At 38.6% G+C, this 15,225-nt stretch overlaps 1 protein-coding gene across 13 annotated transcripts in view; it reads left to right on the top strand.

The window, feature by feature from the left end:
* The window catches only part of CALD1 (caldesmon 1), a 232,720-nt gene extending 218,268 nt beyond the window's left edge, over window positions 1–14,452 (top strand). For 10 of the 13 annotated variants that reach the window (XM_018046901.1, XM_018046904.1, XM_018046903.1 and 7 more), the window contains 5 exons: window positions 92–170; window positions 2,324–2,461; window positions 2,927–3,022; window positions 9,185–9,265; window positions 12,072–14,452. In XM_018046901.1, the coding sequence (XP_017902390.1) occupies window positions 92–170; window positions 2,324–2,461; window positions 2,927–3,022; window positions 9,185–9,265; window positions 12,072–12,080 (403 nt within the window). In that variant the 3' untranslated portion in view covers window positions 12,081–14,452. Of the gene's footprint in view, window positions 1–91; window positions 171–2,323; window positions 2,462–2,926; window positions 3,023–6,867; window positions 6,984–9,184; window positions 9,268–12,071 lie in introns of those variants that run through there. The other 3 variants (XM_005679491.3, XM_018046909.1, XR_001917943.1) reach the window with 2 other exon arrangements.

Raw genomic sequence — 15,225 nt, 5'->3', positions numbered from 1 at the left:
TTGTTGGATTGAGAATCATCAACCATTATATGTAATGGAAAAATTCTCTCATATTTCTATGCATGTCTGTGTGTGTTTATTTACTTAACAGTGGTGTCAAATCAACTCATCAAGCAGCAGTAGTCTCCAAGATTGACAGCAGACTGGAGCAATACACCAGTGCAATTGAGGTGAGAGATGTCCTCGATGTTAGAAAACTGAAGTGAAAGTGTTGGTCACTCAGTCGTGTCTGACTCGGTGCGAACCCACAGACTGTAGCCTCTGTATTATGGTCAAACAGAAATCGACTCTGACTGTAGAAACAATCAGAGAAACACTTAGGACAATAATCAAGTCCAGTAGTGTTAGAATGTTAATGATGCTTTATTATTTTGAACTAGTTATAGAAAAAGCAATAGTAAAGATAAATTATAGAAAAGTTTTAAATAAATTGTTATTTACTACTTTCCACCTGAGTATTCTTTAGTGAAGGTGTAATTTTTTTAATGAATGAGTTTGTTACTTAACTGTATTATTTATATGTTCACAAGTATATCTTCAATATTCTTAATTCCTTATAAACGGTGTTCCCATATATAGTTTAAACAGGTCCTTTACAACCATGATTAGTCCTTCTTTGTCTATAAGAACTTTTATTATCAAATAAATTGATAGTATAAATTAATATAAAGATGATAGCCAGCTGGGATTTAATAGTCAATTTCAAATTGATTGTTTTATATTTGAAGGATCATAGTTTTATGCCTCTGTCTAATCCAACTTTCTTCCCCCCACTCCCCCGACCCCAGTTAACCTAGGAGTTCTACTCTATTTGGAAATAGTGTATATTTCCAAGTACCAAAGCACTAAGAGGGTAGGGTGCCATTGATCAAGATGCAGTACTGATTTTTTTTTTCCTCGTTTGTGTAGACTTTAGTTTTAGTGGTCTGCTATGATGTAACTGGATCAGTTTGATTTGATTAGATCCTGTCCTTTGTACTGCAGAGTGGAGATGCCTATCAAATAGTTTGTAACAAATGATGAGAGGGAATAAGAAAGAGTTCTGGATGGTTTATCAAGTGAATAATCAAGTCCTAACATTCACGAGGAGATTTTCAGAAGATGAAATGGCCACTAAAATATAAGACAAATAAGACAAGTTGCAAATAGTTTTCTTCTGCGGTTGAATTGGCCATAACTCTAACAGGGTTAATGAGGCCAAGACTATGGCTTCAGCCTTTACGTAGTCCAGCCGTGGGGCCACTCACCCTGGCTGCCCACCTTGATGACACAGCCACAGGCCCCAAAGCAGGACCAGGAGAGAAACTGCATGACTCAGGGTATGTGCATCACTACTGCTGGAAAAGTATCTTGGAGGCACATGTTTCTTTTTTACACCTGTTCATTCCTTCTTCTAGTATATTCTCCATGCAGTGGTCTCTCAGTCTTTCTCAATGTTTTGGCATATCCCTATCTTTGGTCCTTGGCATATACTGTTAGCTCTGCATGAAACGGTGTTTGTGCTTTCCTTCACCAACCTCTTTGAAGTCTTCCATCAGATCTGGGTTTAAACGTCTCGTCCTCAAAGTGGACTACTTTTGCCCCCCTTAAAAAAGTGCGTGCTCAGTTGCACGGTCTTGTCTGACTCTTTCCAACCCTTTGGACTGTAGCCTGCCAGACTCCCCTGTTCATGGGATTTTTCTGGCAAGAATACAGGAGTAGGTTGCTGTGCCCTCCTTCAGGGAATCTTACCAACCCTGGGATCAAACCCATGCCTCCTGCATCTCCTGCAGTGCAGGTGGATTCTTTACCACTTGAGCCACCTGGGAAGCCCCCTAAACTAAGTACCACTGCCCTGTTGTGTGGTCTCTTGGCATGCTTTCAGCTCCACACTCATCTTTCATAGCACTTATTGCAACATGAAATAATACTGAATAACTAGTTACCATCTGTCCTATTAATGTCAGTCCAGTGGGGCTTACAGAGCAGACTATCTTGAGTGCCACCATGTCCCCAGAGCCTAGGATAGTGCCTTGCACATAGCAGGCACTCAAGAAGTGTCTGTTGAAGAAATGAAGTAGCATATCACTATAACAATAAGTGGGGGGTGGGGAGATGCTAATGAAAAGCATATTTCAATTTGAAAAGATCCTCTGAAGTAGATATAATGGTTTATTTGGAAATAGAGATGTTATCAAAATGTATAGAAATTATGAGTCATTTTTGGTGAAGGTGTTTACCCAATGAATTTGTTGAGTGATAATGTTGAGGAGGACAGGCTCGCTATAGTTTTATGAGAACAAACTTATCAGCGCCAATCCTAAAAATAATTCACATACTTCAGGGAACAAAAGCTGCAAAACCTACAAAGCCAGCAGCCTCGGACCTTCCTGTTCCTGCCGAAGGTGTCCGCAACATCAAGAGCATGTGGGAGAAAGGAAATGTGTTCTCATCCCCCACTGCTTCAGGCACACCAAACAAGGTGAGCAAGGATTGCTGTCTTTTCATTCTGGAGGTTGGATTCCCCCCCGCCACCTTTTTTTTTCCTTTTCTTTATTTTTTTTAGGAATTACGTAGTTAATTACAAAAGCAGTGAAGAAAGTATAATTCTTACGTTCTTTTGCAATGACCACAAAAGCAAGCTCAGAAAGAGTGTGTTCCCGAGGTTCTATAGTATGCCCTGGCCAGAGGCCTCTAAATACAATGCCCGGAGTTCATCACTAACCTTGGGATTGGCAGGGGAGGTGTGAAGTGCAGAAGGAAGAAAACCAGATATCATATGCTTTCAGTATCAAGTTCAAGGTTTATTTTCCTTAAAATAGTCCATATAATGATCGGTAATTGATTGGTGCTGTATGAAATAATACCGAATAGTATTTTGAGGTTGCTTTGAATTTGCAGGTAGTTTTTTTTTTTCCCTTCAACATTGGACGCTTGACCTTTACAGGAAACTGCTGGCTTGAAGGTGGGGGTCTCCAGCCGCATCAATGAATGGCTAACCAAAACGCCCGAGGGAAGCAAGTCGCCTGCTCCCAAGCCTTCTGTAAGTAGCTCCAGGTTTTTCTGAATGCCTTTGATAGCTCAGCTTCCAGCAACAGAAGAAAACAGGCTGTTGGGGTATTTGTCTGGGAAAAACAGGGCCCCTGTTCTTGGCTGCGCCTGCTGAGTAACAAACAAGGAGGGGCTCAGATGAGAGAGAGCAGTCCCGAGCAGCAGTCATTGCCCAGAAGGTAAAACGGAACTGTCATCACCTCTCCTCCCACAACGCTGAGGCAGTTCAGATTTACCCTGTTAACTGTCTGCGTGTTTAGTTTCTGTTCTATGAGTTAAGCTAGGAATTTGAAAATGTCAAATCATCTTGGCCATTTCTCTGTCAAGAGCACCCCTAGACTTACAGTGTTACGCTGGCCATCGAACTCACATTTTCTAATTTGCCTAATTTCTGTAACTTAACACAAAAATACAGTGATTAGGTAGTTGTTGAAATAATTGCTGTAATTTCCTTGTCAACACCTCCAAAGGAAAGCCATTAAAGACAAAACAACAGTAAGACTAGAAACTATAAAAACTGGTTATGAATGTTATTTTTGGAAATTTAAAATCTTCTTATTAAGCATGGATTTCTTACTAAAAATATTCTTTTAACCTTTTCATTGAATGTATATGATAGTTGCCTTGCATTTATCATTATAATCAAAAGCCTTATGAAGCTCCCTACTGTACACTGATGAGCTTTCTCTCTTCAGTTGGCTTTTATAGCTTTGTTGGTGCCCAAGGTAGCAAAAGACTGATGTCACAACCACCCCATTCCAGAGGAAGAAGAAAAGCTTCGCAAACCCTAGGTCTCTGCACCATTGAGCATTTAATTGCACCCATTGGCTCCATGTTTAATCTCCAAAGTCACTAGAGTTTATCACCTTTCCAACTGAAAAAAGAAAAAATGGAAATATTTCTATACCCTTCTTAGGTACAGTTCCTTATAATCAATTAATATTTAGCCTGAGATTCTTTACTAAAGGCCTCACAGAGATATAAAACTAATGTGAACCCCCAGTTTACAACTGGAAAGTTAATATATTGAAAAGAAATCTTTTTCCCACTCCTAGTAGATATAGACTGTGACTGTGGACTATACCCCCTGAGACTACTCTGTCCATGGGATTTTTCCAGCAAAAATATTGGAGTAGGTTGCCATTTCCTCCTTCAGAGGATATTCCTGACTCAGGGATTGAACCCACATCTCCTGTGGCTCCTGCATTGCTGGCAGATTCTTTGCCCTCTGGGCCATCAGGGAAGCCCTCAGATATATGAAAGAAGGCCTATAAAAGGAGATAGTAGGGCTTTCTGGGTGGCCCTAGTGGTGAAGAACCCGCCTACCAGTGTAGGAGACTTAAGAGGCACATGTTCAATCCCTGGGTCAAGCAGATTCCCTGGAGAAGGCATAGCAACCCACTCCAGTATTCTTGCCTGGAAATCCCATGGACAGGAATCTGTCAGGCTACAGTCCACAGGGTCAAAAAGAGTCAGACATGACTGAAGTGACTTAGCACACACAAAGCAAGGGATGATACCCTCAAGGTATGTGATCTTTAGTGCCTCAAGTTTCCCCAGCACCCCCAGGTGATATAAAGAATGGAAATTATCTTTTAATGGCAGTTTATATAAAGTTTTATGGTTCCAGACCAGTGTTTATCAACCTTATTGAATTATGGACCCCTTTGAAAACCTAATGAAATCTAAGAACCCTCTCCCCTAAAACATTGCATGTAATACAAGTTCACCAAGTTTGTGGACCCATTTAAGACTTCTCATGATAGCAACATAATAAGAAAGAGGTGTATGTTTCTATTCTTTCTTCTTGGATGAATAAGGCACATTGCTGAAGGAGGTGATCAGTTTTTTACATGTATTTGCAATCGTGTTTCATTTCAGTCCCAGATTATACTCATATATTTGGTCAAGGACCTGACTCATACTCTTTTATCAACACTTTAACTGATAAGCCTGTCATCTATTTCATCCTAATGGGAGGGTTAAAAAGATTCAATTCGGTTAGTATTACAATAGGTATAGCTGAGTAAAGGTTTCCACAAAAATCCATACTTTCTGGGAATTACTGATGACCGCCTAAAAATGGCAGGACAAACAGGCATTACAGGGAAATTACAAAATCATTGCCTGCTTTATCTAATATTTAATAAGTAATTTGCTAGACTGTCTACTAGGGCAGGGGTCCCCAACCCCCAGACCACAGACCAGTAGTGATCTGTGGCCTGTTAGGAACTGAGTCACACACAGCAGGAGGTGAATGGCAGGAGAGCAAGTGAAGTTTCATCTTTATTTACAGCTGTTTTCTATCACTTGCATTCCTGCCTGATTCTGCATTTTGCTGAATTGTATAATTATTTCATTATATTTCACAATGTAATATAATAATGGAAATAAAGTGCACAATAAATGTAACACACTTGAATCATCTTGAAACCATTCTCCCCTACCCCTGGTCCATGGAAAAATTGTCTTCCTTGAAACTGGTCCCTCATGCCAAAAAGGTTGGCAACTGCTATACTAATATCTAGAGAAGAAAAGGAAAGAAGAATGTGGCAATTGGTATACATCAGAATGATCTCTTTTTCCCCATGTCCCATTGGATTTTGTAGACTAATGTGGCTTCCTCGATAAAGGCCAGGTCGAAAGATAATGCTACATAGTTGATGTTATAGATAAAAGGCCAGCTTCAGTATTCTTAATAAGCAACTTTGAGCTTTGTGCACATTCCAAGAGTCTTAGACCAGCAACATGTCATTCAGGAAAAGAAATAACTTGGAGTTCAACAAGGCAGGATTGTGAACCACAGACAATAAGGATCCAACAGAAAGGAAATGGAAATGTCCAAACTACTGGAAAGAGCTGGAAGGATCCTGTAGATATGAGTACATGAAATTTATCAGACAAAAGGTTAAATCCAGGAAGGCAGCTTAGAAAGTCAGGTCAAGAAAGGCTGTTGTCTAGGTCTTATCCAGGGGGTTTCACTCTGGTGGCCTGCAGCTAAGATCTGTGTAGACCAGGCCATCATGCTTTATTTTCCCTTTTAAAATTATAATTCAGACACATTTTTGAGGTGTGGAGGCATGCGCTCTTTAATTTGTCGATTCCCTCTTTTCAAAATTTAAAATTTTCTTCCACCAGCTACTTCCAGCTTTTGAGTTTCTAACCTGTCTCTTCATGACAGACATGTGAGTTTGACAGCCTGGGGATTCTGGTCAGGCTGACGCTGAGCTCAGGATGTCAGAAGATTACCTAAGGACAACAGTAGAGAGGAGGCTCCCAAAGCCACCCTTCTAATTGGGAGCCATAAGCGATTTATTCTTAGCACTTGGTTTCTACTCCTTGGCATATGTGTGTGGAGGGGAAAGCCAGGGTTGTGTTTGCAGATGTGTGGCACGTGGCCATTAAGGAAAAATCAGACAGAAATTTTCTCACCAAAATAGTGCTCATCCAGTGAAACCTTAAGAAGAAGGAAAAGAGATTCGTGTTCAGTTCTAAACTTCACCTAAGATAAAAACCATCCTATGCTACTAGCTATGAATTAATTTTCATGTAATTAACAACATTCAGAAGCTTGTCAAATCAATATTATTTGGGGTTTCTGAAAATTAATAACTTATTTAAACACTGATCTGTACCTGGTTCGTTACTGGGACATCTATTGCTATTTGTGGGTAGAATTTACAGGACTTCATTCAGAGTCACTGTGTAAAATTCTGAATATGTCTGTTGTACCTGGTTTATCTGTTCTTTGTGTCTAAACTACGTGTTATATACAGCAATTAAAATGCTAATTTATCTTTCTTTTTGTTTAAAAAAAAACAACTTTGTCCTTCTCAGCTGAATTCTCTTCTTCATTCTTTGATCTCTGGTTGACTGGAAGTCTGCTCTCCTGCCTTCATTTTTCCCTGTTCTTCTGGAGTGGGTCTTTCTCTAAAATGTAGTAGGCTGGTCAGGTAATTTCATTTATATTTCCCATTTGATTTAAAATGCCAGTTAGCTACTTGGATGTTAATATTTTCTTTAAATGGACTCTCTAAACTCTTTAAGTGACCTCAAAAGATTCATAGGCAGGATTTAAGGGAGATACAATTCATTTTCCTCAGTAGAAGAGTATTCACATTAAAAAAAAAAAGTATTTGTCTTATATAAATCAAATAAATAAAGTAGTAATAGCCACTTTCCAGAGCTACCATTAGCATGTTCCTGATTATAGTCTCCAAATTTTTTAAACAGTCTTCCAGACAATTTGGCAGCTTCTGCCTACATTGGAATATACAGTGGAATTCTTCAAAAACAACCTGATTTGTTGCTTACTGGTTCCAAGTTAAATAGGTGTAACTCTCTAACAGAATATCAGGAATCCACATCACAATGAAAATCCAGAAATTTACTGATAATAAGATTAAAGCAAATCTGAACTGCTTCACAGGATACTATTTAACCAGTGCATCTTCAGCATTACAATCTCAATAGTTATCTATGAAAAAATATATGTCCGCTTAGACTGGTGTCCATGGGTAAATGCAATTGCTGTTAGCTTTGCCTTCTAATGAGAAAAGGGTTTGCCAAAATAAACATTACTATTTCAGTGAAACACATTTATTTTCCAGAAACTGCCTTTGCCAAGGACTAATATAAGCAAATGTTAGAAGAGAAGTAAATGGAAACAGAAATTTGGATCCTTGTCTAAGCCAAATTCATTATGAGGTAGTAAATAAAAAATACAAGATATATGGCTGTTATCATATTTTAGTATTTTCTTCCCAGGATTTTCACGGGTTCTTGCATATGTCATCAACCTGTCAGTTTCTCTTATGGGTACAGTTTGTAGTAAATGTTTTCTTTCATGGGGCTGGTTTCTCCTGATACACTTCTGAGTTACCACTTGCTTCTCAGAAAACATAAAATTATTTTAGTCTGAGGAAAGTGCAATTAGAAAATTGTCCTAGATTGGGCTGCCCTAAAATAGTGGTTCCTGTGCAAGTAGTGTTCTTGGGACCTGAAGAAAACACTGTAGGACGTGAGGCAGGAAAAGAAAACAGCCAATTAAGAATGTTTATTAAGCAACTCACTATGTGAGCTTTTAAACGTAACCCCGCTGGGAAAAGCCTAGAAGCCATCACAAAGCACATGCTTCTGAGTTACCCTACCTGAGGCGTGAGCGAGTCTAAGAAATATTCTTGCATCCAATCTCATGGATGAGTGACTGAAGACTGCTCTTAGGGATGACTCTGAACATCCAGGTTGCCTCCTGGGTGGGCTAAGTGGGCACCTGTAGCCAGAGGAAGTCCTCAGGCGAAGAGATGTAGGGTTGGCCACTGGAAGTCCAGCTGATATGCATTAGTCTTAAGGGCTGGGGGCCATGGGGCCAAAAAAAGAAAGTTAATTTCAAGGGATGAAGTGCTTATCCAACCCCCTGAAAATTATTTATTTATTGTAGGTATTTTTTAATTTTTAAACTTTTTATTTTATATTGGAGCATGCCCCCAAATTGGGCTTCCCTGATAGCTCAGTAGATGAAGAATCCACCTGCAATACAGGAGACCCTGGTTTGATTCCTGGGTCAGGAAGATCCCCTGGAGAAGGGATTGGCTACCCACTCCAAAATTCTTGGCTTCTCTTGTGGCTCAGCTGGTAAAGAATCCGCCTGCAATGTGGGAGACATGGGTTTGATCTCTGAGTTGGGAAGATCCCCTGGAGAAGGGAAAGGCTACCCACTCCAGTATTCTGGCCTAGAGAATTCCATGGACTCCATGAGGTTGCAAGGAGTCGGACACGACTGAGCGACTTTCACTTTCATACCAAAAATTATTTAAAACCTATGTGCTATTCACTTCTAAGAACATAGAAACTTAAAAATAAGCTATCTCATTTTAAATATGCTTATATTCCAATTTTACAGGTCAATAAACAGTGAGTCCTCAGTGAATAACGGGACCTCAGTGCTGGATAGTTTGAGCCCAATCTCGTGTCACATCATAGGTCAGGGTCTATATAAAGTCAAACAATGGTTAGCAATCCTTTTGATTCAAACCATTTCACATCACTCGGATAAAGTGTGCTACACAAATAAACAACCATGTTGTGATTTCTTTAGACCTGGCCAGAAAATACGAAGAGCCACGTATCAATTTTTCTGCTTTCTGTTCATTAGGATTTGAGGCCAGGAGATGTATCTGGCAAGAGGAACCTCTGGGAAAAGCAATCTGTGGACAAGGTCACTTCCCCCACTAAGGTAATCTACTGGGAGATTTGTTTTTCATGGGTTCATTTCCTACTGTATCCTGCAGTGTGAGGTCCCAGGGTCAAATGAGAAATAGCACTGATCCATAGAGTCTTGCCTGAGTAACCATCAGTTTCTAAAGACCTGTATATGGTACAGTGAAGGGCAGTGTCGTGGAGCCTTCAACATGGTAGGTTTGTCTGTTACACAAGGTAAGTAGTCCAGATCTGTGAGTTGGTTCCCGGACATTCTAGAAACCCCTTAGTGAAAGGGGCATTGATCTATACCATGAAACTCTTTCTAAGACATTCTAAGTCCAGGTTTGCAGATCAGAATTTTCAGATTGCCCAGGGAAGAAACATCTCTCCCTGAAGGGTGGTTTAAAAGCTGCTTTCTGGAGCCATTCTAAGGGGTCGCATTGCCAGCAGCCTAGGATTCAAGGCTAATATGACAAAAAATTAAAATAACATTCAGAAGTTAGCAAAATTTGCTACCCTATGAAAACTAGTAGCTAAGGATGTTTGGATTTGTCTTTTTTTTCATCTTCTGCTCATTCTTCATAAAGGGGACTCTGGACGATACCTAAGTGATGCACAAACTAAAAACAGGACCCCTTGTTGTAGCATTTTATTTCAAGTAATAATTCCAGTCTTCTCTCTTGGTAGAGGGAAAATTGTAAAAAGAAAAATCAGGGAGTGACAGTTAGTAAAATTAGGCTAGTCTGCTTATGGCCAGGGTAGAACTCCATACACAGAAGCACTTTTTTTTTTTTTTCAGTGTTACTTACTTGAATTTTATTTTTTTTATTTTTTAATTTTTTTACTTTACAATACTGTATTGGTTTTGCCATACATCAACATGGATCCGCCACAGGTGTACATAAGTTCCCACTCCTGAACCCCCCTCCCACCTCCCTCCCCATACCATCCCTCTGGGTCATCCCAGTGCACCAGCCCCAAGCATCCTGTATCCTGCATCGAACCTAGACTGGCGATTCATTTCTTATATGATATTATACATGTTTCAATGCCATTCTCCCAAATCATCCCGCCCTCTCCCTCTCCCACAGAGTCCAAAAGACTGTTCTGTACATCTGCGTCTCTTTTGCTGTCTCGCACTTTTTAAGCAGCTTTGGACTGAAGAACCTCTCAAAAGCATCTGAAGAATCACTACAATTCACAAAAGGGAAAGAACTGCTTCCTCTTTCCTACTTCTGTGTGCTTAAGTCTGGTGCTGTTAAGTCTGAGTGTGTTACTCCACCTTCTCTATTAGTTCTCAGTTGTTACATTTTGGTAATAAAATCCACTGGCCGAGCCTTTCTACTTAAATGACTTTTAAATAAGCTTTCTAAATAATCACTAAATATATTAAAAATATCAGTAATAATTATCACCATTACAAATCGCTAACAGGTAATAAACATACACTATATACAAGACACTGTTCTACCTTCTCAACCTACCTTATCTTATTTGACCCTCCAACCACCATTATTTATTTTATTTTTCAGTCACCATTATTATTATTAGCCTTATTTAGATCTGAGGAAAATGAGGCACAGAGAGTTAAGTAACTTTCTCAAAGTCACACAACAAACAAGGAGCAAAGCCTGGATTAAACTCAGGCAGTCAGATCTGAGCCTGCATTCTTAACCATTATACATGATGGCGTTTTTGTGAGAATTACATACTCAATAGAAAATATAACATTCTGAGTTTCTTACACAATTTTCTCCTGGTGGAAGGGAAAGGAGTCATTTTTCAGTTGTTCTTTAAAAAAAAGAAGAACAACTTTTGTTGGCCTAAGCCATTATGACCCTTCTAGGAAAGATCTTTCATAAATGACAGTCCAAATGTTTATATAGTCTCCTTTCTGAGTAGGAGATGTCAGCTGTCCATAGGCCATCATCACAAGTTTAATAGATCCCCTCTGGACAGCATTCCTCTGAGCCAGTGTTCTAGAAAGTAAAGATATGATATGGGATGGTTAGACTCAGACAGCACCACTCACATACAATACAACACAAATGGTACTCCCTGAAATTGTGCAACATTGTGATAAAGGGTAAGACTTCACACATGTCAGCCCCTCCTCTTTGATCTATACCATGAAACTCTTTCTACAGTAATAATAATAACATAACCAGCAGGCCCAGAGCTGAGTTTATGAGGTAGCAAAGTAGACAGCTCCTTTAGACCGAAACATCAAACTCACTAGTGTCATGCAATAATTCCTTTGAAATGAAACTATCTATTTGAAATTGCAGACTCACAACAACTCAACATTTGTGAATACCTCAGCAAAGATTTTTATCAGCTAGCAGAAGAAAAGAAATGGTATACAATAAGACCATGGATCAGACAAGTTTCTAGGGTAGGGGTATAGGAAATGAAAAAACTGGAGAGAACTAAAGATAAGCCTAGTCCACTTTACCATCATGCCTTGATTTGGCCTAGACTGAGCCATGCCTTGATTTGGCCATGCCTGTCTTGGGATGCATATCATAAAATCCTGGCCCTTATGGTAGAGTTTAAAAAAAAACAACAACAAACCTCTTTGACCCTGAATGCCATGAGCAAGGCTCCAGATCAAGATATGAAAAAGGGACTATAAAGAAGAAAAAAGAGGAAAGCGAAAAAAACAACAGAGGAAAGGATAGACTGAAAGAAGAGGAGAATATTTAAATGAAATGCCAACAATAATCCTCCCTTTCATGAACATTTATTCCTGCCATATTATGATTCCTTTCTTTTTATTCTGACACAAAATGTCTAGCTGAAACACCATGGCCTGCCTATTTAAAGCTTTCTTCTCTTAGCAGGTTTGAGACAGTTCAAGAAAGAACCCAAAGTAGCCGCTCAAGATGCTGGACCAGCTCAATTGAAGAGGGCTAATTTGCTCTGTTTTATATTTATGTTGATTTACTAAATTGGGTTCATTTCCTTTTGTTTTGTTTTTCATTATCCCATTAAACCCATGTATATTATCACTATATTTAATAATCACAGTCTAGAGATGTTCATGGTAAAAGTACTGCCTTTGCACAGGAGCCTGTTTCTGAAGAAACCCATGCTGTGAAATAGAGACTTTTCTACTGATCATCCTAACTCTGTGTCTGAACAGTGATACCAGCCACATTGAAGGTCAACAAAAGGAGATCCGAGTTGGAAATTGCCTGAGGAATGTGCAGTATCCAGAAAAATGAAACCTAGTGGTTTAAAAAAAAAAAAAAAACAGAAGTCATGTCATTTCTGCACTTTAGAATAAAGCATGGAGGAAATTATCTTATAGGCAATTATAACACTTTGTGAAAGTAACCCGCTTCAGATTTGAGATACTGCAATAATGTTTGTCTTCAAAATGGAAAGATGTACGGTTAAGGTATTACTTTTTTCATGTCGATGAATATCTAAATTGGATTATGATGTTAGCTGACAGTGGTACTGATTTCTTTAGGTTGGTTGCTTTGTGGATTTCTTTGGTAGTGATAGTAAACCACATTTTAGATGACCCTGATCATGTATGTATGTGCATACACGTACACAAACACACTAATGGTAGAAAGCTTTTTTATGTGCTAGGCTATTATATTTAGCAGTATGTCCCTGTAACTAGCCAATATCACTGCTTTTTAAAAACTAAAAATCACAATATTATATTAATATTTCATATTTGCCAATAGAAACATGGCAGAATAGGTATCGATATGTTTCCAATGCTGGATAACCTATAAGAAAGAGAGATTCAAAGTGTCAAAATGCATTGACATTTTCTATAAAACATAGTACTTAGTTTATAATTAAAAGCAATCTTGAAGTCCAGTGTGAATTGTACCAAATCTACCAAACTTAAAGCTTGCTCAGAACTTCACTCTTAAGAATCAAGTTCACAATAGATTGGCTAAAATACTATCTGAGTTCTCTTCCTTCTCTGAAAATTAAAGACAAGAATCTTAGTGACAGAATTGTACAGCTTGGAATTCCATAAATAAATGTAATAAGACCAACTTTGACTAATCTCTGGAAGCAGAAAAGTAAGCAAAAGCCACTATTTAGGAGTCATGACCTACTTACATCTTTAACATCTTTTTAGTTAAACTTTTCTACCTTTATTAGTCATTGGTACTTGCCATAAGTTGATAATGTGCTGAGCTTTCAAAAAAATATATGTAATTTTCATTAGTTTTATCTTTTTCCCCAAGAGTCTGTCACCTCATTTGTACACACACAGTCTGGATATCAGATCTTCTTTTAGCTCATATGCATTCATCTATTCTTCACAATAAATAAGAGTACTCCAGTGTCTTGGCAATATGTTCTAGCATAGAGCTATACATATAGTGTAGTTCTATAAACCTATACCTCATGACTTACCAAAGTTATCTTAGTATCAATTCCTACCACAATGAGGGAGCCTCCCAAATGACCCTTTTCTAATCCACAGTGTTCCCTGGGGGAGCTTGCCGGGGTAGGGCTGGCATGAGGAGTGACTAGCGCCTTCCAGAGGCTCTTTTCCTCAAAAATCAATAGAGTTGTTGACTCCTCTAGCTTTTAGCACACCTGGGCCAAAGAAAGTAAAGCCAGCAATATTGCACATGTCACCCACCCATGACAGAGTAGACATGAGTCTATGATAAGATGAACTAGAATTCACATGCAGTGCCTGAGTTTGCACTGACTCCCACGACTGGAGTGAAATGGATCAAAGTTTGAATTATGGCCTATGGCGAGATAAAGTTTCTTTGTTGTACTTTTGAATAAGAGCTTCTCCTGATCACTGTTATATATTTTTTCTAGAAAGTCTAAAGTTAAGAAGAGAATATATCGATTGATCCTGACTTTTATTCCAGTATTTGGATGGAATAACTTTTAGGGTAGATTTTTGTTCGGTTTGAATTTAACTTTTTGAAAAAGAAATTCCTTGTTTACTTGTTTGATTACAGTTCTCTTTGTTATCTTTTTAAGAGATAAACCTGCAAGGTGACTAGCATGTTCTGTGAATCTGCCATTCCTAAAAATTTTATAAACACAATATTTTTCACTGATAATTGATCGCTGCAATAAATATATATTGTGAAAATGCATCCACAATAAATGGAATTCCTCCAAATGTCTTTGCCTCACTTGTTTTATGTACTATATTGATTACAAGAGTTCTATCTGATGTAATAAAGATGATGGCATAGCAAAATGTGTATTTCAGATTGAGTCTTGGATTCATCTTTTAAGGAAGAAAGCCATTTCATATTTTCAGATACTTCTTATTACAAGCAGTTTTTCAACAGAACATTAAGAATTGCTCTGATTGGGACAACTGATCAAACATATATGGAAAGTTTGAAAAGAGGGATTAAAAACTTTTTCTTAAAAAAAAAAAAATTGTCAAATGTTCCTTCCTCCTCCTTCTCATTCCCCGTGTTGTCACAAGTCATTGCTCTTGCTTCTATGCTGGCAGTATTGTTTTCTCAAAGGCAGTGTCTTTTATAGTAGAAATACCCATTTAATATATACTATTTGTCTCTAAAATACTATTTGCAAGGCACTGGTGATTATATTTAAATCCAAAGATAGTTTTTCATAGCAGTTTTATATATTTAAATAGCACTACTTGAAATCTGAGGCTCGTCTTACAAAGGTTTTATTTATTTATTTGTATTATTTTGACTGTGCTGGGTCTTCATTGCTGTGCGTGAACTTTCTGCAGTTGTGGCATTCAGGCCTTTCATTGCAGAGCACGGACTCAAGCACACGCGGGCTCAGTTGCCCCATGGCATATGGGATCTTAGTTTCCCCCACCAGGGACTGAACCTGTGTCCCCAGGATTGGAAGGTAGATTCTTAATCACTGCACCACCAGGGAAGTCCCCTCATAAAGGTTTTAAATTGTGAGTCCAGAGGCTCTGAACAGTCCCCTCAGTCCTGTTCATAAGACTGATAAAGAGTTACCAAACTACCGTAACTTAAAGACATCTAG

This window comes from Capra hircus, chromosome 4 (genome assembly GCF_001704415.2).
Source record: "Capra hircus breed San Clemente chromosome 4, ASM170441v1, whole genome shotgun sequence".
In the NCBI taxonomy this organism is placed as follows: Eukaryota; Metazoa; Chordata; class Mammalia; order Artiodactyla; family Bovidae; genus Capra; species Capra hircus.
The sequence above is the reverse complement of the archived record's forward strand: the minus strand, read 5'-3'. Positions and strand labels throughout refer to the sequence as shown.